Below are 25,027 nucleotides of genomic sequence, written 5' to 3'. Positions count from 1 at the left end.
TTAGACCACAGTTCCTAAACACATTTCAGCCTTGCTTATAATAGTTATACATTTTAGGACGTAATACGGTTAAAAGTTTAAAAGTGAAGTTGCAAAGTCTTAGAAGTTCTGCGGAGTTGGAAAACATTCCTTTGGTCTGCTCTTACCTCCTGCTCCCTGAAGGGCTGGTTATTAACATCTAAGACCCGGATCGTCCTTTTAATGGGCAGGAGACCTCCGATCTCATCATGCGCCACCATGCTTTACAAGTGTCCCTTCAAGTCTTTCGGGTTAGTCCACATGCGAGTCAGCCCTGCAGGGCAACACCGCCAAGACGCCGGGCTTTTCTTCTGAGTGCTCAGCCTGGCCTGGCAGCCATGCGCCCATGCCTCCCGCTCGCGGTGGAGCGCTGTGCTTCTGCAAAGGCAGCGAGCACGCACGCAGACCTCAGGAGCCCGGGGCGGGGCCAGGACCCACGTGACTCCCGATAACAGCCGAGGGGCGCACCTAGGCTGCTCCGTAGCTGTGAGCAGCGTCTGTCCCTCTCAATAAAAAAAGCACTGGAACTTGCACTGCAAGAGCTGAAGCCCACAGGAGGCTGAGTGAACGCCAGGGGAACACACCTCAGTTGCTTCTCTAGCACTTAGTTACAGATCCTTTTCTCTAAAATTAGTGCCTTGGAGAGGACTGAGTATGGGATAAAAACAGCAAAGACTTCTTCTGGGTTAAAAAATTATGTAGTGGGGCTAGGGATTTAGCTCAGTGGTAGAGCGCTTACCTAGGAAGCGCAAGGCCCTGGGTTCGGTCCCCAGCTCCAAAAAAAAAAAAAATTATGTAGTAAAAAGAGCCCAGTTAAGCACATCGGCTTAAGCACAGCTGCAAAATTACCTACCTCTTAAAACAAGGTTCCTATCGGGGCAGAGGGTGGGGGAGACAGAGGAGTAACGGGGAGAGGCATAAGTGAAAATGTCACAGTAAATCTGTTACTTTGTGCACTGAAAAACTAAAGTAGTTACTGCTTCCCTCCCCACCTTTTACAAAAAATTCGAGGACTGACGGAAGCACAGTGGCATCTTCAGTTCACTCTATTCTGGACTGCCCTGTCCTGGGCAAAGCTAGCCTGCGCTAGTTCAAATTTTTAGGCTCAGTATGCTGGTCACCAGACATTTCTGTTTTAAAAAATTAACAATTCACAATTTGGTGTGAGACATTTTATGCCATAAAAACACACATCAGGATCCTTCCCTAAACTTATCTTGATGTGGTCTTAACGGGGTCAACGACCTGCATACAGAACGTTGCATTTTATAGGGGAAGAACAAGCCCACCCCCCAGGGAAAGTCACCCAGGAGGCAAGTTGCTGACTTTGCAAAAACGTTCCTTTATGGAAAGGCATTATTTCTCCAGATAGGACCTGAGATAAATGGAACTCCCTCCTGTGTGTTCTGCACAGTAGGTCCATCTTAACAGTGTGCTGATATGAGATGCTGGTAAACTGCAAGGCTATTGTGAAGTATTTACAAGCATAAACTAAGCCCTGTATGGAAAAGGCACAACTGTAGATACTTGGCTGATAAAATGTAGGCTTATAGCCGAGATCCTAGTGTGTAATGGCAGGCTATATGGGGAGGCAGGGAAAAGGAAGCTTTTGCAAGTTCCAAGTAAGCTGTGCAGCTAGCTAGCAAGTGCCACTCGGGGCCACCCTCCCGCCTGACACAGGGACAAGTCTAAAGGCGGTGATTCCCTGGGCCTCCGATGCCTCTTGCTTCACAGGATTGAGTAAGAAGCACAAGGATGAGGAGACAGACTCCTACAAGGCCGCAGGCTGTCGACAGTGCAGACGCCTGTTGCTAATGTGGGGTTGGAGGTATTGAAGGTGGTTAAAAGGTGACTGGGAAAACAGGCAAATCTCACAAGGCATAAAGTTTTGCCTCAGGTTGGGGCAGTGGGGAAGGAAAGGACACAGGCAAGATGCCAAGGATTTTAAACATATAATAACTTTCACAAGCAGAACAATGATTTTGCAAGAAAATACTAAATTTCATCTTGACACACTGCATTTGAAGCAACAAGAACACACAAATCATTCAGGAGGGGTATTCAGGAGAAGACATTTGCATGGATTTTCTTAGGAAAAATCTGAATGAAAACACAGTTTAAGGGGTACAATTCTGGAGGAATGACCACCAGGGGAAAGAATTCTGCAAACTAAAGAGAGAGAAAGCAAGAAAGAGGGGAAGAGGGAAGGGAAAGATCTGCAGTTCTTTACTGAGCACCTCAAGATCTGTCAGTTGGACAGGGGCAAATCCTGGGAGGGGACAATCAGTGGCAAACAGTGAGATGAGACTAAAGCATGACTTACTAATGTGCAGCCTAGCGCCACCTTGTCCAGGGAAGGCCATTGCTGTCTACTGTCTATGACTACCAGTGTGGTTTTCCTGAGAGGGGGGCCTGTAAGACACTATGTGGACCAGGCTCTGAGTCTGTCTTCTGAGTGCTGGGCCTCAGGCCTGTGCTAACTCATTCAGGCAGCTGCGAGCATCTCACAGGAGGGAGCATCTTGCTGTTTTGAACTTTGAACTTTTTGAGTTGCTATATTCTGTCAATCACCTGTTACTTGGTTACACCTAGGTGACATGTGATGTGCTTAGCCTTAAAGCTGGATGACTCTTTGTATAAGAAGCCTCTTTACAGCACTACTCGGAGGAACCTGGACGCTGTGGACTTTCAGGTAAGATCAAAGGTCTGCTTAAGTTCTTCGAGATAATACGAGTAAATAGTGTACGCCAGGACCCATTGAGTCGTCTGGCACAGTTAACTTCCTCAGTTAAAAAACAACGCAAGTGAGGCCAGTACTATGGCCACACAGTCTCAGGGAAGAGAGGACGAAGTGCAGTAGGAGTTAGGAAAGAGGCTGGGTCTCTTACCCAATGTTTTCTCGAAATTGTTTTTCCACTTAGCTCTGTGTGAAGTATGGCCAAGATAAGGAGGGGAAGGGATAGCTTTCATTTCCTTCTTTCAGCTGGGACCCCAGGGGGAAAGTGGAGTCTGTGTGAAGCAAATGGGAGCTAGCAAACAAACAAACAAACAAACAAACAAACAAACAAACACAAAAACCTTTGGCTGACCACCACTGAACTCTTAGTTTCCTTTCAAATGTGTAGGCTTATGGTCCAACCACGAACTCACAACTCCTCAATGTCCTACAGGCACACTGTGGACAGGTGCAGGTCAGCTGGCACAGACCGTTGACCCAGCTCTTCAGTTTACTCAACAGGAAACTGAAAGGGAGAGGGGAAGAGCAGGAGAGCAACTACGGACCTACCCTGTGCTACAGCTCCATGCATGTGACTTTAATAATGTCACAAATACTGCGCCCATCACCTTAAAGATGGAGAAAGACTGGAATTTAAGAAATGTGTTTAAAGGTGTTGGAGAGAGTTGACTGTGTTTACCTTTGTTATGGTATATCTTTCAGACAAGGGAATAGGCATGAAACCCTTCACATATGTTTTGGCCCCTACACAGTACCTAGAAAGCAGTGTTCAGCAGAACTAGGTTTCAAGCCTAACCTCCTGAGTCCTGTGCTCATTTAGTTACTGACTGCCAGTGTCTGATAGTGAAGGAGACCAGGGCAGCGGCTGGGCCTTTAGGTGACTTCAGATAGGCACAGAGATAATTCCCATTGTTTAACGCTAGGGGAGGCCTTATTTCAACCAGTGGCCATGCCTGACGAGGCTCTCAACGGCAAGTCAGTCACAGCTCTTGACTGATGGCACGTGGGGGTGATCAGCTAACTGAATTTCCACTGTGTGGGGAATAAGATGTGAAAAATTAAAACTTATCTTTCTCTTATCTAAAAATAACACAGCGTGGCAAACTGGATCAAGTTTCTGATAAAACTGCTGGTTTTCAAGGTCAGATTTAGTTATTTATTCTTTGCTCTGCCTTGGTGGAGAGGGCAAGAGAAAGGTCACATTGTGTCCTCTGTCTACCAAAAGGGGACTGTTAGGTTATCCTTACATCATTCCCACATTTAATGCGAAAAACTCAACCTACATTTAACGTGAAGTAAACTCAACCTGAAAGTAACCACCACTTTTTGCTGTAGGTACTGTTTCCATATTCTTTTATCAGGTAAGTTGGCAAGTAGGCTCAGGACTGTCAAAGACCAACTAAGTTCTCTGCTGCCCTCTACAGGAAATATTGTGGAATGCAGGGACAACCTACTCTCAACATGGTAATCATGTTTGTCTAGGTTGCTGTATAGATGATTACATAAACAAACTTTTCAGTTGAAGAAAAACATAGACGACAGTTAAAATTTATACCTCTGGCCCTCATGTAGCTAGTTAATAAACTAAATATATATTTAAATGTTGTGTAGTGCATGAAACAGTTTCCACAGGTTACAAATACTTCAGGACCTTTTCTAAATGCAAGGAACTGTTCTATTTTTAAAACTCTAGAGTTAAAAATCACAAACATGTATTATTTGTCTAACTAAAATAGATAAGTTATAAATAACATTTAAAATGTTACTAAAAAGGGAAGTACCATTAAAGAAACGGGAACTTTTGAGAAACCAGCTCTTCAGAGGATGAATAAGCTACAAACAAAAAAGATGCATTATGAAAGAATTAGTAACGAAGTTATTTGTGGATTTGTTTTTAAAAAGTTACTGGATTACAAGAGTGCGTGTACTCAAGCTTTAGTAAGCACTTTGGTTTAGAAAAGAGCTTAGCTGAGATCAATTAAGTGCTATGGAACAAGACAAAAGGTGATGTTTGCATCTTGTTCTCTGTAATAACAACAAATAATAATAATAAACCCAGATAAAATGGGTACTGCTGTCTGTGGTGACTTTGTCTCAAATACACAGGATAATAACAATTTCCAGTAAAATGTATTATTTGTCTTGAAATCTTTTATTATTGTTGTTATTGTTATTATTATTATTGTTATTATTATTATTATTGCATGTGTGATATTTATGTGTGCAGCTATAACTCAGAGGATGACTTTAGGGCCTGGTTCTCTCCTTCCACTGTGGGTTCTCTGGGTGCCTAGCTTGTATGGCCAAGGCCTTTACCTCCTGAGTCATCTTGCCAGCCCACATCTCTTACAGTGTATGAGGATGCTGGACTCCTCCCATTCTCTCTGAACCTGCACTGGCCGGGCTGCTGCGTCTTCAGCTCACTTCCCTCTCCCCTCACTGACTTCAGTCTCCGCTTCTGCACAGCGTCACACCTCACCTCACGCCTCACCTCACCTCTCACCTCGCCTCACCTCGATGTATGGCTTGCCTCCCACTGTGCTCATTAGATGCTGCTGTGTGCAATTTGTGCTTAGGCTGTGAGAACAGGTGACTCCGAGGACGTCACTGACTGGGAGCCCTCAGGAGCTGTGGTAATAAGCAGCCCTCTTTAGAGGTCTTGAGAAGACAACTCCACGGTGCATTTACATGGCTCTTCAGTGTGTCCCAGCCAGGACAGATCTGCCCAGGGTGGAAAGTGGCTTAATTACACACATCACATGTTCAGTCTCCTGTTTCATTGTCCCATCTATTACCTGAGGACACATCTCAAGATAGGCCATCTGTCCGTGAGAGCTCATTCCACGGAGGGTCCCAGGCTAGGTCACCTCCACTATGCCTGGCCTTACAGACAGGACACACAAGGTGGAAAGGACTACAGGGCCGGAGTGAGATGAGGGTTCTGCTAATGCAGAGGCAAGGCCACGGCTTTATAAACAGTGCTAACAAATGAGCAGTGGGGGAAACCGTGGTTTTTAAGAACTGCTTTACATTTTAAAAATTTAATTAATTTTTATTAATAGAATTAATTTTTACCGTTAATTTTTAAAAGCCCTGAAAAAATATTCAGCGGATTCTTCTTAATGTTTTCTGAACTGTGGTGACAACAGCCAAATTCAGCATCCTTGTCGTCTGAATCCTTACATTTAGGCTAAGATCAGAAGCAGTACTGCACACCAGGAACAGACACTGAGAACAGCCATCAGGCAAGGAGGACTGTGGGTGTGGTGGCCTCCACCATACACACTCAACCTAAGAGCTTCTTGTGGGGCTGTGGTGAATGACAGCAGAGCGCAGTAAACGGATGTGGTGTTTCTTCCTCTGTCCACTGTACAGAATGGTCAATCTCCTTTGGCGCCCGGCCTATGACTATTAATCTGGTCTGTGTTCTTGGAACCTTCACTGGATGACCACAAGAAGCAGTTGGTTTTTTATGAGGGAAGTCCATATTCTCTTTCATGTTCTGAGGTTGTTAACTGTCTGTTAATTGTTTTGTTGCTGGCCATAGACTCTGCAGTGACCCCGACAGTCCATAAAACATTATGTTAGTCTACCATGCCAATGACATCAATATTAAAAAGGCTTAGTAAACAGGAAGTGTTCTGGATGCCTTAGGAAATCAAATACAAATAAAAATTCAGAGGTTACCACACTGGGGAGTTTTAATAGAGCTGATGGCCGGAGGCTTTCTGGACTCTCTCCTTTGAAGGACAGGCAGTCCTAAACTGCACCACCAGTACTAGAACACAGCAACAGGCAGGGCCCAACATTTTCTGAAGGGCGCATTCATTCTGCTGCATCTGGGAATTCTCTCATCCGAGAGACGGCCTGAAAGGCTGACTATCGAGTACTTTCAGAGTCTTGAGGTTTGAGTGGGACTCTGGGCAACAGAAATCTCTGTAGCAGGCCATGATTTAAGCTGCCTGCTACGTGTAACCTTGCACAGCTGATCCAGTCTGATGTGCTAATGGCAGACAAGAATGCTGTGTGATACCTCTGGCAATGTCAGGACGTTTCAGAATGCAGAGCCCAAGGATGTTAGAGCAAGGTTAATGCCTCCCATGATAGAAAACTGCTGCTGAAAACAGCCCCTGGTGTGCTGGCGAACCAAATACGGACTCAACAGCCTCTTACAAATAGCATGTCATGACATCAGAGCTGCCTCACATGAGCAGTGTCAGGCAGAGTCAAACTTGAGATTGGGCAAGTGTCAGAGCAATGTAAGGATCGATGGAACTGGGCCACTTGGAATCATGTTTAAGCAAGAGTACAGGACACCAATAAATTATATTAATTCATGATCCTGATGGCCACGTTACCTGATATATTGATATTTTAACTGTAATTGGTCGTAAGGCAGCCATTCTCTACAACGAATTGACAGAAGATAAATGATTAGCTTCACGTGTTGCTGTGAGCGGACAATGGATCACCTCCACATTATATACATTGAGAATGCTTCCTACGAGATGGGTTAAAATATACTTCCAGGAGGCAGGGCGGTAAGGTGCACACTCAGCTGTGGGGGGTTGGGGAGGATGAGGCACAAGGGCAGACTTCCAGGCTCCTGAGTAGCAGCAAACACTTTAGTTAATTGTCAGTGGCTTGAAGAGCCGTAGTGAAAAGCTAGAAATAGGAATCTGTGAAGTAGGCGGATGGACGAATGCATGACAATAGTTACAAAATAAGAGGCCTTTGCTTCATGTTAACCAGAGCTGGGGAATAGGAGGAGTCTGTAACAGAAAAACTTAGCTTTTATAGGTCCTAGGTCTGATGCAGTGATCTGATGCTAAACACTGGACATACAGCACCAGTCCAAGCAGTGGCATTAGCTTATTCCCTTAGGGAAATGTCTGCCAGGTTTGCCTGTGCTGGAGCATGTGCTGTAAGCTCCTTCATTTTTAGTTTTGAATATGTTCTCCCGTGTGTGTATGTCATTTAGTTATCCTGTCTACTGCTCAGTAAGAGGTGGGACTTATGCTACTGGATCCACTCTGTTAGTATCTTCTTGTTGAGATGCTACAGATGATATTTATAGGATACTGGTTTATTGTTTTTCTCGTGCCTTCTTTAGCTTTGGGATCAAGCTGTGCCTTCAGAGTGAGTTAGGGAGCAGTCCCTTTTGCTTTCGGTTGTTTTTGTTTTTTTCCTGGCGAGTTAGAGGTCATGGTAATTCTTGTTCAGGGCTTTGGCTCAACTGTGTACTGGTCACAGGCATATCTAGCTTTCTCACTGCCCTTTGGGTTGGTCTGTCTCTAGGCATCTGACACTGGTCTAGGTGGGGTTTCTTATGGTGCTGCTGTAACAATGCTTTACTTTTTTTATATTGTTAATTGGAAGCCACATTCTTTTCTTATATTTATGTTAGTCATTTGAGCCTTCCTTTTTGCTTGCTCAAACTATACAAAAGTTTGTCAGCTCCATTAACCTTTTCCAGGAAATGAGTTCTGGAGTCACTGACTTTCTCTGTGGCTTTTCACTTGCACTATTCTTTCCTCTGCCACTTTTCTGCACCCCCCTTCCTCTTGTTAGCTTTACACTGACACTCATTTTCTTTTGCTAGACCCCTGAAGTGAAGTTGGGGGTAGCCTTCAATTTTCCACTCCCCTGCCTCTGTCTCTCTCAGTACTGGAAGCCAGGCTGTGCCACCATGGTCACTGTGCTTTCCTTCTCACGGGCCTCAAGCACTTCACGTCCCCAGTGACCTGTCCTCCAGTGCACTGCTGGCTTTCAAGAACAGTGGACTCTTTCAGATACTTGTGCATTTTCTACTTCCCCTTGTTGTCTGCTTTCTTGTTTTACTTTACTAAGACCAGAAAAAAAAACGGTTTGTGTAATTGCAGCCTTATGAAGTTTATTAAGGCTTATTCTCCAGTCTAACGCATGGGTACCTGAAAAATGTTCTCTGTGCGTTTGAGGAAGACGTGGATTCCGTTACCTTTGGATCAGATCCAAGTGGTTTAAGTGCTGTTTAAGTATTTGATTTTTTTGGTTTGTTTGTTTGTGTACCTATGCCAAAGTTGGGAAAAATCTACAAAGTCATAAAATACACGTAAATAAGAATGCAGGTATGTGCTTTTCATCACAAGCTGATGGCCAACTATGAAGTTATAATGTTTTTGGAAGGTAAATATACAGAACTGGCAAACTGAACCTTGCAACTCTGTAATTATAGCTCCAGTGACCTACACTCCAGACTAAACACAGGCCTTCCTGACCTAGAGAAGTAAACTGACAGACAATGTTTAGTGTAGACATACATGCATGCATGCATACATACAGTGGCTACTCTGAAAGGGTTAGTTAGTGGATCATGATAGCCTATGTAATCCTACTGTACAGAGATTCATATGTTGTCAAGTGTATACATGTAAAAAATTGCCTTGGTGACATTTAAATAGCTGGCTACTTTTTAAGTTTTTGTGGTAAGAAAAATGTTCCCGCATGCTAAAAAGCACAAATATAATATATATCTAGCAATCTAAGCTAATCTTCACTTATACACTGCGGGCTAGCAATGGTTTCTTAGAACCTTAGTCTTGGACTTATCTTTTTGTTTCTTGATTTTCTGTGTCTATCTCCAGATTTTCTTTACTTCAGCACTGGCACCAGCAGCTGGCTTCACTTTATGGGACTGGTCACAGGGAAATAATATTTGATACTTCACAAGACAGCAGGTAAAGCTCAGGCTTGCAGGCAGATGGCGTGCACAGGCATTTACCAATGGGCTGGTTAACTCAGTAGCTTTCCCGTGTGGGTTACACACAACCACCTTCAACCACTCACATGCGTGTCTAGGAATATCACCAAATTACCCACACGGTTCAAGACGCCACTGATTACAAGAGGCATTTACAGTGCTAGGTCGAAAGCTGCCAACTCTTTATTTTCACTCCTGATGCCTTAAAAATTTCTCATTTGTATATTATTTCATTATGCTTAATCCAAAAATGGCAGAGTGTGCCAATACTCAGAATGTAGTCCCTGCTATACCTTTAAACTGTTAAAGAGCTGAGCGACGTTCTGAAGCCCTCTGTGTTTTTTTTGTAACCACCTCTTCTACTTACAGAACCCTTTCATGAAGACACAGTTCAGCATTGCTCACCCTGGAGCCTTTCTTAGTAACAAAGATCAAAGGCCACTTTCCACTTCACGTCAAAAGGCAAAGGCAAGTTTACGGCTTGGGGAAATGTAGAGGAGAGACATGCCTTTGAAGAGACAAACATGCACCTTATATGAACTGTTTACATGTGACACAGAATAAGGCTCTTCACACACACACACACGCACGCACACACTATAGACAGTGCTATGTTTTACTGAAAGAAGCATGTAATGAACAGTCAGTTATAGGACAAAACTGGCGACAATTTCTAATATGAAATTCTAAATATGAGACGTCCAAAACCACAACACATAACCCAGTGATCACACCATCCCACCATCTATTTAAGGACCCTGGTCTTCTTTCATTCATCTGACCTTTATTACTTCATACATTCGTCTGTCAAGTGTTTTTCTGATTACTTACACGTCAGGGTATGTGGCTAGCTTACTGAACATAAAGATAAATAAAGTAAAACAGTAAAATAGGACAGACAGAAAATGATACACATTGATTACATTTAGAAAGAGCAAAAGCAGGAGGCTGCTGGAAGAATACCATTTTTAGTGTTTTTCTTGAGAGATAATTTTGAGAATGTCAGACTCTAACCCAATGTTTTTCTGTTCTGGCTACTTAAACAAAATCATCTGGCTAGAGAGAAAGAGACCACACCCTGCACAGGTCCCACGCCACTGTCTGTTGCATGGCCCAGCATTTACCAACTGAGGGAAACTGCTAATCCAAGGACAGCAGCTTTGGACCCAAGAACAGCTTGATAAGAGAGCACCCAGTATTTTATATAACTGTGAATGCTTTATTGCAGGCCATGTATTTGAGGCCACCTGACTTGTAGGCTTGCTTAGTTTTTGTTATAAAGGAAATGAAACAAAACCCCATGTGACCCGGTATTTAATGTTTGGGAGATTTCACAGGGAAGTTTGGACTCCAGGTGAGTCTTGAGCGCACCAGTGGGCCAGAGACAAGAGAGCCTGGCCCTCTGGGAAGGGTGTGGTACTCTTAGGACCGGCCCCTGCAGCTACCAGCTTTTTGTTTGCATAGGTCAAGGCCTTGGCTCCTGCCTATCACAGCTCATCAGGGTTTTGAGAATGGTTCTCCTTTTATTCTCACAAGAAGCAGAACCACAAAAAGATACTATGACCAAGGCAATCTGAGAGAGATCGAGGGGTGGGGGTGAGAGAGCGCACTACTGGGCCTGATATGGGAGGTGGTATACCTTCTTAACAAGGCCACACCTCCTAATCCTTCCAAACTGTCCACTGGGGACCAAACATGTAAATCTGTGAACCTGTGGGGGCCATTCTCATTCAAGCCACCACAGAGGGCATCTGGAGCCCGTTTTATACATCTCTGCTCAGTTTTATACTTAAAAAACAAACAAACAAACAAACACCTGGAATGAACCTCTCTGCCTCCCGAACCCCAGATTCCTTGCTCCCACAGCATAGGAATAAGATGTTGTTTGTATTTAATAGGGTAGCAGGGCTCACCTTCAAATCAAGGCTGCTAAGGCTTACAACATCATCATCTTTCTCTCGTCGTTTTCTTTTCTGTAAGAAAAAAAAAAAGATTGGCTCATCCATAAGTTATGTTACTGCATCAAACAAAGATTCCCTTCAACTGGCAAACCACTCTGAGGAGCTGGGGCACTTAGACTGATGGCTGCTCTCATTGGACAGGGGTTCTGGTCCCAGCACCTAGGTCAGCAGCTCACAATCTCCTGGGCATCCAGTGCCTTCTTCTTACCTCTGTGGGCACATGGACACGCATAGGCGCACACATAATTAAGATAACTATTTTTAAAAAATCACTTCAAAAATTATTTTGAATAGGGAGATTTACAAATTGCCTCTGGAATATGTGTGGCCTAAACGGTCCCTCTGACTGACTGCTCTCCCGCTAAAAAACTTTACTCATGTGACATTTGCAGATTACGTTATGAGTCTTCTGAACTGTTACAAGAAGAAGAAAATGTTTTATACAGAAACACAGCAGGTTTCTAAAAAGGAATGTTTATCAAGGGGTGAGGGAAGTCTTTCTTAGGGGAAAAATCCTTTTCTCATAGCCTAAACTCCGGTTTATTGCCTAAAGCAGGATTTATCAAATGCAAGAGGACCCACCATGTCCTGGAATAATACTGAGTAATCAATCAGTTCTGCTTGGGGCCAGTGCTGGCAGAACTACTGGATAGACATCCTTAATAGCATCTTATCTTTCCGCACCTTAAAATTACACATTCTACTGTTGCAAATACCCAAAACTGACCATCTAAGGCTCTTTTCTAGTTCTTGACCCCAGGAGAAGGGCTTGGAGTGCAATTAGAATTGAGCAGAATAGTTAAGAGAGAAAAGAAAAAGGCCTCAATAGATGGAGGGGGAATGACAGAGCCAGACAGCACAGAAAACAGCGAGCCAGCGTAGACAAAGCAAGTCACCGTGAAAACGAGAGGAACTCTGTGAAGGTGCAAAAGCTATCTAACCCCCTCCTGCACAAAGGAGAAGCAAAAGGTAATGTAAGTGGAGAAACAAAAAAATCTCAAGTTCAAATCCTACAAAAATCACCCCTTAGAGCTGGAGAGACAGCTCGGCTGTGAAGAGCACTTGTTGCTCTTGCAGGGACCCAGGTTTGCTTCCCAGCAGCCACAAAATGATTTGTAACTACCCATAACTCCAGTTCCAGTGAATCCATAAATACCCTCCTCTGACCTCCATGGGCACTGAGCAGGAATGTGGTACATATACACATGCAAACAAAACACACATAAAACAAAATGAATAAACATAATTAAAAAATTATAAACAACCCCTCAAATCTAAAATTATTCTAAGAAAAAAAACAAAACAAAACCAAAAAACAAAGAAACAAAAACCTTCTACTAGGGAATGGGCAAACCAGAAGGAAACATTCAAGCAGCAAAAAGTGCAACACAGAATTCCCAACTGAGAAGACGATATAGTAATAACGGAACACTCTAAGTCGGGACTGAGAAGACACTCCATAACTCAAGTGACAGATGATAAGCAACCTTCACTGATTGGGAGGTCATGTTAACAGGACGGTGGTGGTACACTTGGGAGGCAGAGACAGGCATATCTGTGGGTTTGAGGCCAGCCTGGTGTGATGGTTTGTATATGCTTGGCCCAGGACGTGGCACTACTGAGACAGAAGTTGGTACCATGGACTGGGGTACTGCTGTGATAGGCCTGACCACGCTTTTGTTTGGAGGAATGTGGATTTGGGATTTTAGAAAGCAGTAGAATGCTTTAAGCTGGGCTTAATGGGATTCCTAGTAGGAATATGGAAGGCTTTGTTGCTGAGAGTGATTAGAACTGGGCAGACCTGGAGATGCAGAGTTTGGAGTTTGCCCAGCTGGTTTCTTGTCTTGCTTTGGGGATTACAGTTAAGTGACTGGATGGGGGTCAGAAACTTCTATAGAACTATGGGGACTTTGAAAGTGGAACTAAATGTATTTTGCATTTTACTATGTTTAGGTATGGCCCCCATTGACTTATGTTTGAACAAGCCTATGGGGGCCAGGAAGTGAAATGTGATGGTTTGTATATGCTCTGCCCAGGGGGTGGGACTACTACAAGGTTTGGCCCTGTTGGAGTAGGTATGGCTTTGTTGGAGTGGGTGTGTCACTGTGTGCGTGGGCTTTAAGACCCTCATCCTAGCTGCCTGGAAGTCAGTATTCTGCTAGCAGCCTTCAGATGAAGATGTAGAACTCTCAGCTCCTCCTGCACCATGCCTGCCTGGATGCTGCCATGTTCCCACCTTGATGATAATGGACTGAACCTCTGAACCTGTAAGCCAGTCCCAATGAAATGTTGTCCTTATAAGAGTTGCCTTGGTCATGGTGTCTGTTCACAACAGTAAAACCCTAACTAAGACACCTGATCTGCAGAGCGAGATCCAGGGCAGCCAATGCTACACAGAGGAAACCCTACCTAGAAAAACCAGAGGGAAAAAAAAAAGGCCATGTTAAAAAAGATACAGAAAAGAATGAACATGGTGATCATGACTTTGCAAAGCCAGCTAACCCTAACCCCTAAATATTTCCATCTGGGGAACCTGCAAACAACTTGCACGGAATCTAGAGCAACACATATGGAATTCTCACATGGGTTGGGAGAGGCTGCAGATGGACACACCTGCATAGGAAGGAGAGGAGAGAACTTATAAACAAGGGATGACCTAAGGATTGCAGATGAAAACCCAGGCGACCACTCACCAAAGTGAAGTCCCAGTGCGGGCCAGGGGTTAGAAATGTGAAGGAGCTGCCTCTCCGAAGGGAGCATCTATGGACAGAAGAGTCAGATAAAGAGAATTACTTCAAAATAGTAAGAGAATTGACAGATAAAAGCCATAATTCTTACAGTCTTAGTCTCAAAACTAGTTAAAATAGTGACCCGATGTCAGCACCTAGAGAGAGCAAGGTCTTTCCTGGTAATACCAAAATATAACAGGGTACATGCCATCCCCGAATCTTTATACTGAAGAGAGACTATATATATAAAATTAGTGAAGAGATCACTATTAAAAAACAGTTCATCTTATGAGTATATACATAACTCAACAATATAAAATCTATTAATATATATAGTAGCCTTGATAATTATTAATAATAAAAAACTAATGAACTTGGTATAACTCAAAACTTACAGCTAATATTTAAAATAAGTAAAAAAAGACATTAATTCAATAAAACCCAGATTCTGTTATTTACATTAATGTAAATCAGTTAAAAATCAGTTCGTCTGATTTTTAAAAACTGGAGTTAACCCAACCTCTGTGTTAACCTTTCTAAAATATAGGCCTGTATATTTACAAAAATATAAATGTCTGCATTTACAAAATATGTAAAAAAAAAATCGAAACGGCATAGGTTATAACCATGCGCTCTACGGTTAACCCTTTAGGCGTACAGAATGTGGAACGGTTTTTTCCCAACGTGGATAAACGACAGCCAAAGGAAAGCAGAAACCGAGGGAGCGCGCTGAGGCTGGGAGGTAGTTACCAGCACTGGCCTGTTGGCAGGTTCAGCCGGTAAATGGAGGAGGGGCTGTATAATGGGACGGAAGTGAAGAGGCGCCAGTATAACCGGGTGGAGCTGTCGGAAGCTAATGGTGGGTTGACTAGAAGAGAACATGAAGCGATATCCACTGTGGCTAGAGATAAAGTGTGTATCTGGCCTTTTCTGGTTGATTCTAAGATGCTAGGGGGTTGGAGATCTAGCACATCAGTTAAGACCACTTCCTACTCTTGTAGGAGCTTGGGCGCCACCTGGTGGCTCACAACAACCTTAACTCTAACTTTAGGGATCTAATGCCCGGTTTTTGGCCTTCATGGGCACTAGTCACACACATAGTGTATATACATACATGCAAGAAAAATATGAATTTCATTAAAAATAAATCTTAATTTAAGATTCAGGAAAAAAATGTAAAGTAGAGAGTTGCTAATAAAATTCTAGCTATTTTACATCAACTTTTATGCAAGTATTATTTAGCTTCTTGGCCAGGTCCATGGTCCATATGTAAATCTGACCCTTACCTTGGCCTTCATGCATGATCTTCCTTTACCATACATTACATTACAGATGTATGTATATATCATAACACTACAGATGGCAAAATTACAAGCTTTTTGAAGTTGAAGAGAAAGCAGAAGTGTGTATTTCAGCAAAGACAATAAAGAAAAACTGGCTATGAGAAAGGCCTCATCAAAAACAGAACTGGTTGTTAAGACAGCTTAGGCTGTATAAAACACCCGCCACCAAATCTGCCACCGTCTGATTTCTAGGGTCCACATGGTGAAAGAAACACACATATGCCTGTACCTGCTTCCCCAAAACCAACCAAATAAAAGCGAAATAGAAATTTTTTCTTTCACAGAATATACTTTGGTCATATTCTTTCCCCTTTTGCAATTCCTCCTAGATCCTTCCCACCTCCCCACCCACCCAATTCCTGATCTCCCCCCACCTCAAACAAATGGGAAAAACAACAAACCCAAAAATCAAAAACAAATTAAAAAAAAAGACAGTAAGACAAAAAATACTAAAACAAACTCATTTATGTGCAGGATACACACATCAAAACAACCAATCAAGCAGACAAAAGCATGGTGTCTAGTTTTGTGTGGACCAGCTACTTCTGGTGTGGTGGTCTGAGTAAGAATGGTCCCTATCTGAAGTAGAAATTGCTGGTTTCTCATTGCGTCATGTGATATTTTCTGGAAACTGTCTTATGAGAGGATGTTTTTGCCGAAGCAGACATTCGAGAAGATGTTTCACTGAGAATAGGACACATGGTGTTTTTCTGGAAGCTGCCTGGGAAAAGGGCATGTTATGTGCTGGAGCAGACGCCAGAGAGGACACATGATGTTTGGAAAGTGTGTAATTATAACCTAAAAACTGACGCTCTGGCATTGGTTCACCTTGCCTTCTTCACTGATTGTCATGACTTCAGAGAGAAACGCAACAAAGAACTTCTCACGATATTCCTGGACTTGGGCTGATTGGTGACTGGCAAAGCCTCATGTTTTTTTTTTTTTTCTGGATCAAACTGCCCTTGTTGATTCATGAGGGGCGTTTGCCAGTGGATCGGGCTACCACTGCTGATTCATATGAACTGAGATGCTCATATCCTGACAACGAAGACTGGAATTGCCCCTTCTGAACAGGTCCACGTCTCTCTTTGCCTTATTAACCTTTCCTTTCCATTACCTCTGGTGGGTGGTGGGCTAGAAGGGAGATTGAAGCATTTAAGAACCCTTATTAAAGTAGGCTTTGAAAAAAACCTACGTCAACACCTATAGTCATATATATATATATATATATATATATATATATATATATATATATATATATATATATATATATGAATGCAAACTCTTTGAAAGGATTAGAAGGATTAAGGGGTATGGCCTTGTTGGAGGAAGTGTGTCACTGCGGATGAGTTTTGAGGTTTCAAAAGCCCATGACAGGCCCAGTCAGACTGTCTTTGGCCTCCAGATGAGGATACAGAACCCTAGCACCGTGTCTGCCTACATGCTCACATCATGATAATGGACTAGCCTCTGCAACTGTATAAGCCAGCCTCTTTTGTAAGAGTTATCTCAATTATGGTGTCTCTTCACAGAAACAGAACAGTCACTAAGACTGGTCCTTGCTCTGAGTGTGGTTGATATACCAATAATACCCCATTGGAAACAAAACAACTTTCCTTTTTCCAGCAGGCATCAATTGCAAATAGCTTCTTGGTTCTGGGTGGGACAGTGTGTCCGCTCTCCCATTCTCAGTGCTAGGATTATGTCTGGTTTGAACCTGTTTGCAGGTCTTGTGCATTCTGTCTGGAAGATAATGTTTCCTTGGAGTCATCTACCAACTCTGGGTCCTAGAATCTTTCCTCTTCTGCACAGAACCAAAAAGGCTTTAATTCACTACATGTTATGACTAACTCCTCCCAAGAGAATGTAAGCTTCCCAAGAGCAAGAGCTCCATCTGCTTTTGTCCATCCCCACTGTCCTCAACAGTGTCTGATATTAGGGCAGGGGCAACAGTATTACAGACTGAGGGTAGAATGAAGCACTGCTTCCATTCATCTTCTGGAAGCCCTCCTTCTCTGCTCTTTGACCAGCCCATCCTAATTCTTGTAATTCTGTCTCAGAGATGACTTCTTTCTGCACCCTGACTTCTTAAACACACGGTCTTTTTGGAAGACAGGAAGTTTCAGAAAGCAAGAATTTTGGCAAATATTGCATTAAACTTCAAACTAATAAAAAATTAGTGCCAAGTGAAAGAACCCAGTTCTTTATAGAGTTACTTAATACAATGGGTTTACCCATGCCTTATTAATTAAAGTGTTTGCTTTTTCCTCAAAACCATTGGGCATGATTGCACTATAAGTTATATAAAAGATTAGTTTAACATCGTATCAAATGACCTGGGTAGGGAGGTACATACTGCAATCTGAGAATGGGGTGGGGCTAAGGAAGAAACACCAGTTTTTAGGCAGAATGGTTTGGAGCCTGCTAGGTGACAATTCCTCTCCTCACAGTTCCATGGATTTTGGTCTGAGCACCTGCAGTCTACCAGATTCGGTGGAAAACAGCTCTGGTACAGAAGCACAGTGAGTTTGTGGCCAGCGTCTCTATGTAGTAAGTTCTGGGATGATCAAGTCACATAGCGAGAACTTGTCTCAGAAACAAAACCAGAAAAACTGAAATCATGTCAAGTGGACCATGGGGATGTCTGACAAGACGGCGCAGACACAAAGCTATTACTTTTACAGATTTAAAACTGACAGACAAGATTTCTCTGTCTGTGGAATTCTCTGTGGAATTCTCTGCACAGACCCACGGTAGGCACTGAAGTTCACAATGCCTTAGATGAAGCAGACACTACCAGAAACTCACTGCATAGACACAGAATTTGAACAAAAGTTATACGCTTTGTAACGTCAATGTCAAACATTATCATGGGAAACCACTATATTCAGTACTTTGAGACTATTCTTCATAGTTTGAAGCTCAAAAGAATGACAGAGTAGTCCAGACAACTGCCGTTTCCATTTCCTATTTAATAAAAATATTTTGACTTCCACAGCCTCTCTTCCAGACACAGATTTCTGAAATTAATCTAGGGTCCGCCTTTTCTAGACACACAGAAAGGAAGACACAACACAGACTGTGAAAATGTGTTAATAACAGAAAAGCCAGAAAGTGTCTTTTCTCTCTGATCTCTTCACTCTGGGAGCCTGACCTGTTCTGGTCTGTAAAAAACATTTCATTTGAATAGTTGCTTTTAAAAGGCTGAAAGGGTTGGTGTCTGTCTGCTCAGGTGACAATTCCTCTTCTCACCACAGGGTCCATGACAGTCTGGATATGAGAGCCTGCATGGAGAGAACAGCTCTGGTGCAGAAGTATGGCTCCCCAGGGAGTGGGTTAAAGAAGACTGTCAACAAGTCCATCGAGTCCGCCCCTTCAAGGCAGGACCGAGCAGTGGCTGTTTGGGGCCTCGGCTCAAGGCTAGCCCTCGGTGCATCCCGCCGGGCTAGCGCACTCTCCTCCCGCGGCATTTCTGTCCAGGCATCCCCAGCCTCCCCTGCCCCATTGCCAGTCCTTGCTCACCTCCCGGTTCTCCCGTCCATCCCGGTCCTGAGTCTCCAGACTCCGTCCCCCGCTCTCCCCCACCCACCTCTGGCCACCCTCACCTCTCGTTCGCCGCCGGCCCGGGTGTGTCGGCCGGAAGCCCCGCGGCTTGGTCCTCGCTGAGCACTGAGGCCCTGCGGCTTCTCCTCCGCGGCCGGGGTTGCTTAGGAGCCGCCGGCTCTGGCTCCATGTCCGGAGAGGGGGGTGGGTGGGGCGGTGGCCCAGTGCCCAGCAGACCGATCGTGGCGGGCACGGTGCCCGCCAGCTTCTGCGAAGCAGCAAGTTGCCTTCTAGCAGAGAGCGGCTGCGGCCATCATCCGGGGATTTGAAAATGGCGGCTGCCCAGAGATCGACCAATCAGAGAACGGGAAGCGGTTGCTAGGCTACGTGGAGTTCCGCCCCAGTCGGAAGACCTCACACCACACTTTAAGGTGTCTGAAGGACAAACGCAAAGTAGTAGGGTAAAAGTTAGGTGTTTGGGGATTTATTCTAACTACACCCCTTATTCTTCCAAAGGCGGTCTCTCTTCACTATAACTTTCACGGCAGGCCAGGAAAATGGATTGGAAGCTGTTTACCATTTGATGTTGTTTAGCATTAGATGGGCTGAAGGTATTGACCCCAAAGTAAGGCGCAGTTGGGCATATAAACACCAAATTATTCGTGTGGGATATATGCCCAATTGCCAAAGACAATACCTGTGTTCTTCCGGTGTCTCTACATAACCAGTGAAATCTAGTTATGTCCTCCCGTCTTTCTCTGCTTGCAAGACTGCAAAAGGTGCAGCATGAAACAAGGGACCTTTTCAGGTTTGTATACGAAGATTGGCAAATAAAAACGTTCTTTGATTTTTAAATATTGCTCATTGTCTTAAATGTAGTCTCTCTCGTATACAGGAAGATATTAATGACTTTGTGTATAATAGAAAAATTAAAGGCAATCCGTATGAATGATTGGGATATATCTAAAAACAATTCATTAGCTGGGAACACTGATGAAGAAACTCTACCCAGAGTTTAATGGAATGCAGATATTTTGGTGGAACCACACACCTTTATCAACGGAAGCAAGGTGGTTTGTCTCTATCCCTGCAGATACAGAAGCTGGTTTTGGTGTTGTCACCACTGGTCCTTAGAGAACATTTACTGTCAGTATGATAGTTAATAAAAGATAGATGCTGGTGTGGGGACTTCGTGGGAGCAGTGCAGGAAAACTCAAGTTTCATTCTTGGGAAATTGTTCCTTTTTTTTTTTTTAACTACTCACCCATATCTATTGAATATCTACAATAAAATACGAGGCTTTCAGCTAGGTCGTAGCATAAGAAAAGGAACTCAAGACACATCTTCGTCAGAGAACTGCCATGGTATATTGAAGCAAGTGGAAGGAAGCTGGCCTGTTGTATCAGTTGCTGTTCTGTTGTGATAAAATACAACGACCCAAGCAGCGTATGGAAGGATGAGTTTATTTGGGCTTACGGTTCCAGAGGGACGAGAGTCTGTCATGGTTGGTAGAGGCGGCAGCAAGCTGCAGGGACGGGGTTAGCAGCACAAGTGGTCACATCTTTGACTGCAAATACGAGGTAAAGAGCATGAACTGGACGTAGAGTGCCCTATGACCTCCAAAAGCCAGCCCCCGGTGACATACTTTCTCCACGTAAGGGACCTCCTCATAAACATTCCTAAACAGCTGGGCACAGGTATTCAAAGACCTGAGCCTGTGAAGGACATTTGCCACTCAAGTCATCAGAACCACACATCGAGAGTTGGTCCTAAAACCCCGGAAAAGCCAGTGGATCCCTACAAATGCACATGTCTAAATGTCCTGTCCCCCTGCTCTCTGGATTCAGTAATTTTCTCTGCCTAGGAGAACACTAAGTGTATGAATCACTGAGTCTTCAATTCTGGGCAAATGGTTCCTCTGTTTTAATGTATTTTTTTTTCAGGTTAGAGTGGAGAAAATTGGTGGTATTTAACCTTTTATTTGTTTATGTAAAATTGGATGCTAGGTCTCTTCCCCTGAGTAGATAATCTCACTAGTTTGACTGGGGCTAAGTGTTATCTACCTTCAAGTGTAGATTGATTTTTTTATTCCCCTGCAAAAATCTTCAGACATATGTACTGACATCAATCACTCTAAAAAGCTGGGAAGAAAGATTTATGAGCTGAGACAATTAATTGGATGTGTAGTAATTGTTTTAGATTTTATTTCTCTCTCTCTCTCTCTCTCTCTGTATGTATGCATGTATGTGTGTATGCATGTCTGTATGTATGCATGTATGTGTGTATGCATGTATGTACAGAGGCCAGAAGAGGGCATTGGATGTCCTAGGAGGGAGTTACAGATGATTATGAACTACCCACTACAGATGCTCAGAGCTAAAACTGGGGCTTGAGAAGCCAGCAAGTACCCTTAAGCCTTAACCCAAGCAATCTCTTCAGCCCCTGTGTCTGGATAGTTTTATGTTAACTGGACACAAACTAAGTCATCAGAGAGAAGAGAAACCTCATTTAAAATAAATCTCTGTAAGATTGGGCTGTAGACAAGCCTGTAGGGCATTTTTCTTAATTAGTGATTGATAGGGAAGGGACCACCCCATCACAGGTGGTGCCATCCCTGGGCTAGTTCTATAAGAAAGAAGACTGAGCAAGCCATGAGGAGCAGGCCAGTAAGCAGCACTCTGCATCAGCTCCTGCCTCCAGGTTCCTGTACTGCTGAGTTCCTGTCCTGACTTCCTTTGATGATGAACTGTGATAAGGAAGCATAAAACAAACAAACAAACGAACGAACGAACAAAAAAACAAACAAACAAACAAACAAACAAACCCTATTTTTCTCCAACTTGCTTTTTGGCATGGTGTTTCATTGCAGCAATAGAAACTTTGACAAAAACATTGTGCGCGCGCGCGCGCGCGCGTGTGTGTGTGTGTGTGTGTGTGTGTGTGCGCGAGAGAGAGAGAGAGAGAGTGCGCGTGTGTTTGACTATCTCAGGGAAAGACACTGAAGACTTAAAAGGCTGAGTTGTGCTCCTAATGGGTGAGGATGGAGGGAGAGGAGAGGGATTTAGGTGTAATGAGGGCAGAATGACAACGGCCAGTGATTTTTAGAGCCCACCAATGGAGGGTCATCAAACACCATTTCAAAAATGTCAGAATTATTTTTTCATAGTTGAGTGATTTAAACAACAACAACAAAAAAATCAAAACCACTGGCTTGTTGCTGAGAGTATTTTCCTTTGCCAAACAACGTTTCACAGGTTTGTAACCTCAGGACTTGGAATGTAGAGGCAGGAAGACGGGAAGTTCAGGGTAGTTTGGTAAACACGATAGGGCTTTGTCTCAAAAAGCCAAAACCAGGGCTGGAGAGGCAGCTCAGCAGTGAGTAGAACTTGTCGACCGTGTAGAATGTACAAGTTTGGATTTCAGTATCCACACTGAGCAGCCCACAACTGCCTGTAACTCCAGTGTAATCCAATGCCTTCTTCTCACCTCCACGGGTGCCCACACACATGGGGCCCATGCCCACACCCACCCACACACATAAAATAAACATAAATCTTAAAAACAATGAGCTCAACAACAACAAAATCCAAAGCCTTGCTTGAAAAGAATTTCAAGGCTGCTCTTTTGGTTTGCTGTATGTGGAGAGCTGGTCACTGAAACCACATTTATTAAAAACTGCTTAAGAAACGAATGGAAATGAAAGGGAATCCTAATAGCAAGCACCATGCTTTTATCAGTTTAATTTTCTTCATTCTTTCAAGACCTAAGCATAGCTACCAACTGTGTCCAAACTAGTACTGTATTTATATATGATTTATTCCAAGGACTTGCTGTATATGATGATAGGGGCTGTGAGATCTGCCATCAGTAGGTGCCCTGTGGGCTTGAACTCTTGACTAGGAACTGTTGAAGACACAGATGCTGTTATCTACATCACAATTTTCTTTTTTTCTCTGGAGAGCCTCAATTTTGGTCCTATGGCCTTTTGGACTAATTGTATAAGGAAGGCACACATTACAGAGAATTGCTGTAGTTTATATGAGGAGATGCTCCCATAAAGGTTTATGAATTTAAACTTGCTTCTCTAAGAAAATAAATTTAACAAATTAAAGTACTGTATTAACAAAGTAATAGCACAAATCTAGAAAATAACCCCTACAGCCCCTATGTCTGGGAGTGCTGTTGTACCAAGTGCAGGTGCTGGTAGGAAGAGTGCACCTGACCAAGCAATAGCGACACATGGCTGTAGCGGTAAATTTGGGCTACACCGCTTCGTGCATCCAGTGGGTCTCGCGCTTCCAGTCATCTGCCCAGGAGCTCTCTGGATTTGAGAATGGAAGACGCACGCACGCACGCACGCACGCACGCACGCACGCACGCACGCACGCACGCACGCACGCGAGTGCGCTAGTTAATTTTAAAATGTCTTGGTTACCTCAAAGGCTGGGCACTTCTAAACCTTCCCCTGCTACCCCAGGCCCAATCGGGGAAGTGGCCAGTGACCACCCACCCGAATTCTCCAATGGCTGATTGACTTTCTTTCCTGCAGCTCCTGCGTCCATATATCTCCCACCGCTTTGTGGTGATCTCTCTGTCTCTTCCGCTCTGCGTCCTAGCCCACAATTCTAAGGGTCCCACCATGTCTCCCTTTGCCCAGCCATTGGTTGTGGGCATCTTTATTGGTCGATCGAAAACCAGTTGGGGACAAGGATCTTTAGCACTTGGGCATGCAGGTTCACAATTGAATCAAAAGCATTAGAACCAGTCTCCAATACATGGTTTTAATCTCAGCATGAAGAGGCCAGAATTTGAGTTTCATATAGTCTACACACTAAGAGCCTACCTCAGAAAGAGAGAAAAGAAAACAAAGAGAAATGATACTTTGTTCTCCCTAAGTATTTAGGACTGATCTATGTTTATACAGCACTGAATGTGTCTTCTGGTCTTGTTTGTATTTAGAATGGTCTAAACCTATTCAAAGACAAGATACTTATGAAAAGCACATGGAACAAACAGAAAGGGTTGATTGGGGCTGGAGAGACAGCTCCGTGGTTAAGAGCTCTTGCTGCTCTTGAGGAAGACTAAAGTTTGACTCCCAGCACTTCTAGGCTGATTTGCAAGTGTAGCGAGTGTTATCCACATGCTTTCATTTTCCTCATAAATGTTGACTCAATTCTTAATACCAAAGGGAAAATTTTGGAGGATATTTGTGAGCTGTGAAGATAATCAGGAAAGGGCTTGCTGCACAAACCTGAAAACCTTAGTTGTATCCCCGTTGTATCAGTTACATCAGTATGGTGGTTTGAATAAGAATACCCCTATAGGCTCACAGATTTGAATAGTTGATCATCAGCGAGTGGAACTATCTGAAAGGATTAAGAGGTGTGGTCTCCTTTTGGAGGAAGTGTGTCATTCTCTCCTCTCTCTCTCTCTCTCTCTCTCTCTCTCTCTCTCTCTCTCTCTCTGTCTCTCTGTCTGTCTCTGTCTGTGTCTCTGTGTCTCTGTCTCTCTCTCTCTCTCTCTCTCTCTCTCTCTCTCTCTCTCTCATGCCTATGCCTGTGGATGTGGCTATAGAACTTCTGGCTACTCTTCTAGCACCCTATACACCTGCATGCTACTGTTCTTTCCTCCATGATAAGGGACTGAACCTTTGAACCTGTAAGCAAGCCCCAGTTAAATGCTTTCTTCTAGAAGAGTCACCTTGGTCCTGGTGTCTCTTCACACCAAGAGAACAGTGACTAAGACAATCAGTGATGTAGAGGTGGGGGCAAATGGATCCCAAGGGCTCACCAGCCAACCAGCCTGGCTTAATCAGCAAGTGCCAGGCCAGTGAGAGACCCTGCAACATAAACCAAGGTGGGTGGCTTCTGAGGACCCACACTAGAGTGGCTGTCCTCTGGTCTCCAAAGGCATGCACATCCCCCCCAAGCATGCACAAAGTAATTTATTATATTCTA

At 43.7% G+C, this 25,027-nt stretch overlaps 1 protein-coding gene and 1 long non-coding RNA gene across 3 annotated transcripts in view; one reads left to right on the top strand and one right to left on the bottom strand.

The window, feature by feature from the left end:
• The window catches only part of Net1 (neuroepithelial cell transforming 1), a 29,201-nt gene extending 9,793 nt beyond the window's left edge, over positions 1–19,408 (bottom strand). The window contains exons 1-3 of one of the 2 annotated variants that reach the window (XM_006254206.5): positions 19,133–19,408; positions 14,149–14,215; positions 11,408–11,467 (exon numbers count right to left, since the gene is read on the bottom strand). In XM_006254206.5, coding sequence (XP_006254268.1) covers positions 11,408–11,467; positions 14,149–14,215; positions 19,133–19,260 — 255 coding nt within the window. In that variant the 5' untranslated portion in view covers positions 19,261–19,408. Of the gene's footprint in view, positions 1–146; positions 321–11,407; positions 11,468–14,148; positions 14,216–19,132 lie in introns of those variants that run through there. The other variant, NM_001039023.1, reaches the window with a different exon arrangement.
• LOC134482593 (uncharacterized) lies at positions 14,118–19,925 on the top strand. Its single transcript, XR_010058956.1, has 2 exons — positions 14,118–15,043; positions 18,785–19,925. It is a non-coding gene; the product is annotated as an uncharacterized LOC134482593 (long non-coding RNA).
• Positions 19,926–25,027: the final 5,102 nt, after the last annotated feature.

This window comes from Rattus norvegicus, chromosome 17 (genome assembly GCF_036323735.1).
Source record: "Rattus norvegicus strain BN/NHsdMcwi chromosome 17, GRCr8, whole genome shotgun sequence".
NCBI classification, from domain to species: domain Eukaryota; kingdom Metazoa; phylum Chordata; class Mammalia; order Rodentia; family Muridae; genus Rattus; species Rattus norvegicus.
Note: the sequence above shows the minus strand (reverse complement) of the source record. Positions and strands in the feature narration are given on the sequence as shown.